Genomic DNA, 3,668 nt, shown 5'->3' with positions numbered 1-3,668 from the left:
AATTGCAGAGCGGTCACGTGAAGACGCGACGAAGACGAAGACGAAGACGCGGACGGTGGATGGTCCCAAGGGGTAAAGCATGTATTGCGTGACTTTGTTGTGTTGCACATATGCTGACATGAATTGCCGGGAAGGCGTGTGGCCATGGACGCCACACGATCCGACGAGCGTTTGGCTTGCGTTGGACTGCATTCGCACCGCCCGTTTCGAAAGGATCGCGCCACGTCCGCATTAAGATCGGTCAGATGGTTTCGATACGGTTTACTTGCTCGTGACCAAGCGAGTCCAATTTGTAATAGGTTAAAGAAGGGGCGAGCATATGGCCCCCTCGTAGGCCTATTGTTTCCACGGATTTTCGCCATTGGATCAAAGAGTCGAAAAAATCACGGCTACTCAAACTGAGACGCTTTGAGTGGCCAAAATTCATTTCTATTCAATTCGACGGTGAAAGATTACCCCGAGAGACTGCAATCTCTTTTAGCTAAAGAAGAATAAATTTGCATGTTAAACGAGACTCAAACCAATATTGATAAAACATGAAATTCACATGTCTAAGTTATCGTGTAGTTAAGTAAACGTGCCGGAGTGAAACTCGTGTGAACCAACCTTTGAATTGAGTGGGCATTCGAAGCAGGCGGTAAACAAGAGGGAAAGTTAACAATAAAGTTGCCTCAATTAAGCTAACATTCGATTTATCTTCCGTGCAAACTATATCATAAAATGCGTGAGATCGGACATAGGATGGATCGGTTCCCATCCTATAATCGATAACCTGACCATTGGAATCGGTTCCCGGTGTATAAAATCGAGAATTGGGAACCGGTCAATTTGGTCCCCGAAACCAAGCTGAACCGATCCAACTGGTTCGATTCCCAGATGGATCTAGGCACCGGAGACAAGGGTTTTTTTTTCTTCTATTCCCTAGTGGGTTAGGGAGCAGTCAAATATGCATCCGGTGCTCCAAATTACTTCTTATAGACCGCCATCAACAAGTCGATCGCACCCTAAAACATGGAACCAAAGAAGATTGTGCCGTCATTTTTACCATGAAAAGTCTTTACAACTCAAAACGAATGGGACATTAAACAAATCATCTCCCAGCATCTTTTAAAAAATGTTTTGTAATTATAAAAATTATAAAACAGAAATTACCGGTTCAGCCCACGTTATTCAATCCCTGCCTGAAATCGAGAACCGAACCATAATTGTCACCGGTTTCAAATTTTAAGTACCGAAAACTTCATATAATCGGCCGATTCGATCCGATTCCGGTGTTCATCGCTAGTCGGGCACATGTTTGACTGATGAAATGAACCAAAAAAAAAAGGGGGGAAAGAAAAAGGAAAAAGGAAAAACAGAGAAAGGAACAAGAAGGGGTAGGTGAGAGATTGACCGAACTACTTCCTCACCAATCCTCTCCTCCTCTCGAGTCTTCCCCTACTCCTCCTTCCCCAACCTCTCATATAAAAAACCCCCTTTCTCTCTCCCTCCCTCCTCAGCTTGAGGTTTCCCTTCTCGCCCCCCGAGAAGAAACTCCAAGCTTTTTTTATCTCCCTTTGTTAAGAATTTGCTCTCTTTGTGTTTTCCTTTTTTTCACGTTTTCCTTCTCTTCCCTTCTCGTTCGGAGGTTGTCTTGTCTGTACCCCGCAAAATGCAGTCTCTATCTCCTCGAACTCCGACTAGCCTCAGGTCCGTCATCCGTGCGACCCCCCGCCCGGCGCAACTCGCCCGGGTCGCCGCCGCCACCCCCCACGCCACCCGGTGCGCCTACCGGTCCGATTCCGTCTACTACCCCAACGGCGTCGGCTCCTGCAAAGCCGACTGGCAGAGCTCCTGCGCCATCCTCGCCAGCAAGATCGTCTCCCAGGACAACCAGGCCCCCTTGACCGCCGACGACGCCAACGGCGGCCGACCCGACAGCGTCGCCTCCGTCAACGGGCACCAGGCCGCCGTCGACCTTACCCTCGTCCCCATCGACGCCAACAACAAGCTCAGCCCTACCGCCCCACAGTCGCCTAAGCCGCTCACCATCACGGACCTGTCCCCGGCTCCGATGCACGGCTCTCAGCTCCGCGTGGCCTACCAGGGCGTCCCCGGAGCCTACTCCGAAGCAGCCGCCGGGAAAGCCTATCCGAACTGCGAAGCGATCCCGTGCGACCAGTTCGAGGTCGCCTTCCAGGCCGTGGAGCTCTGGATCGCGGACCGCGCCGTCTTGCCGGTGGAGAACTCCCTCGGCGGCTCGATCCACAGGAACTACGACCTCCTCCTGCGCCACCGCCTCCACATCGTCGGCGAGGTCCAGCTCCCCGTCCACCATTGCCTCCTCGCGCTTCCCGGCACGCGCGTGGAGTACCTCTCGCGCGTGATCTCGCACCCGCAGGCGCTCTCCCAGTGCGAGCACACCCTGACGAAGCTGGCCCCGCAGGCGGCGCGCGAGGCCGTGGACGACACTGCCGGGGCCGCGGAGTACATCGCGGCGAACAACCTCCGTGACACGGCGGCGATCGCGAGCGCGCGCGCGGCGGAGCTGTACGGGCTCCAGATTCTGGCGGACGGGATCCAGGACGACTCGAGCAACGTGACCCGGTTCGTGATGCTGGCGCGTGAGCCCATCATCCCGCGGACGGATCGGCCGTTCAAGACGAGCATCGTGTTCGCGCACGACAAGGGGACGAGCGTGCTGTTCAAGGTGCTCTCGGCTTTCGCGTTCCGGAACATCAGCCTGACCAAGATCGAGTCGCGGCCTCACCGGAACCGGCCCATCCGGCTCGTCGACGACGCCAACGTCGGCACGGCGAAGCACTTCGAGTACATGTTCTACGTCGACTTCGAGGCGTCGCTCGCGGAGGTCAGGGCCCAGAACGCGCTCGCCGAAGTGCAGGAGTTCACATCCTTCCTCAGGGTCTTGGGGAGTTATCCCATGGACATGACGCCCTGGTGTCCTTCCAGAGGAGATTAGCGCCTCACAACCAGAAAGAAACATCAAAATCAAAGCAAAACACCGAAAAAAAATCGAAAAATAAACAGAGCAACTGTTGATTAACTACCGTCTACCACTGCACAAACAGAGGATTTTTTCCGTTTATCTTGTCTTCTTCCCTAGTCCATTGGTTCATTTCTTTGTCAAATCTTTCTTTTTCTTCATTTGGGTGGCGTGGGGTTTGTCCGTGAATGAATGTGGGACACCAACCAAGAAAGCAAAAAGCCGAGTTGGTGGGTAAATATGTGAAGAAGCTGCGTAGGTAGGGAGGATGAAGAAGATGATGATGTTTTAGGCTTGTCTGAGTTCGTGGGTGTTACGTGTAAGAATCCGAATCCACAGTTGCCCGCTCAATCCGTCCTTCTCCCCTCTGTTGTGATCTTGAACTGGGTCAACCGAGTTCAATCAAGATCCTCGAAAGAAAGCATCGACATTTTCACTTTTTTATTAATTTCTCTATTCTTGAATGCTAAGATCTCTGTATTCCGGTTAAACTGTAAATCCAATTACACTGTTATTGATCTGTTTATTATCACTGCTACTGCTCGGCCCCCTTTCTTCTTGCCCTGCGCTCTGGTTAAGCCAGCTTCAGGCGTTTTTCGGGCGGGATGATGTGGACGTGCGTGCCAACCTGGCGGTGGGGCCCAAATACATTAAATCAAATTTAACATCAAATCGGTGGTAGGTG

General features: G+C 52.3%; 1 protein-coding gene across 1 annotated transcript; it reads left to right on the top strand.

Annotated features, from left to right (window-relative positions):
- Positions 1-1,388: 1,388 nt before the first annotated feature.
- On the top strand, positions 1,389-2,994 carry LOC115734310 (arogenate dehydratase 1-like). Its single transcript, XM_048280825.1, has 2 exons — positions 1,389-1,544; positions 1,588-2,994. Exon 2 carries the CDS (start codon positions 1,652-1,654, stop codon positions 2,957-2,959), a length of 1,308 nt encoding a protein of 435 aa, XP_048136782.1. The 5' UTR covers positions 1,389-1,544; positions 1,588-1,651; the 3' UTR covers positions 2,960-2,994.
- Positions 2,995-3,668: the final 674 nt, after the last annotated feature.

Source organism: Rhodamnia argentea, chromosome 6 (genome assembly GCF_020921035.1).
Source record: "Rhodamnia argentea isolate NSW1041297 chromosome 6, ASM2092103v1, whole genome shotgun sequence".
NCBI lineage: Eukaryota > Viridiplantae > Streptophyta > Magnoliopsida > Myrtales > Myrtaceae > Rhodamnia > Rhodamnia argentea.
This window is presented reverse-complemented; position numbering and strand designations above follow the sequence as displayed.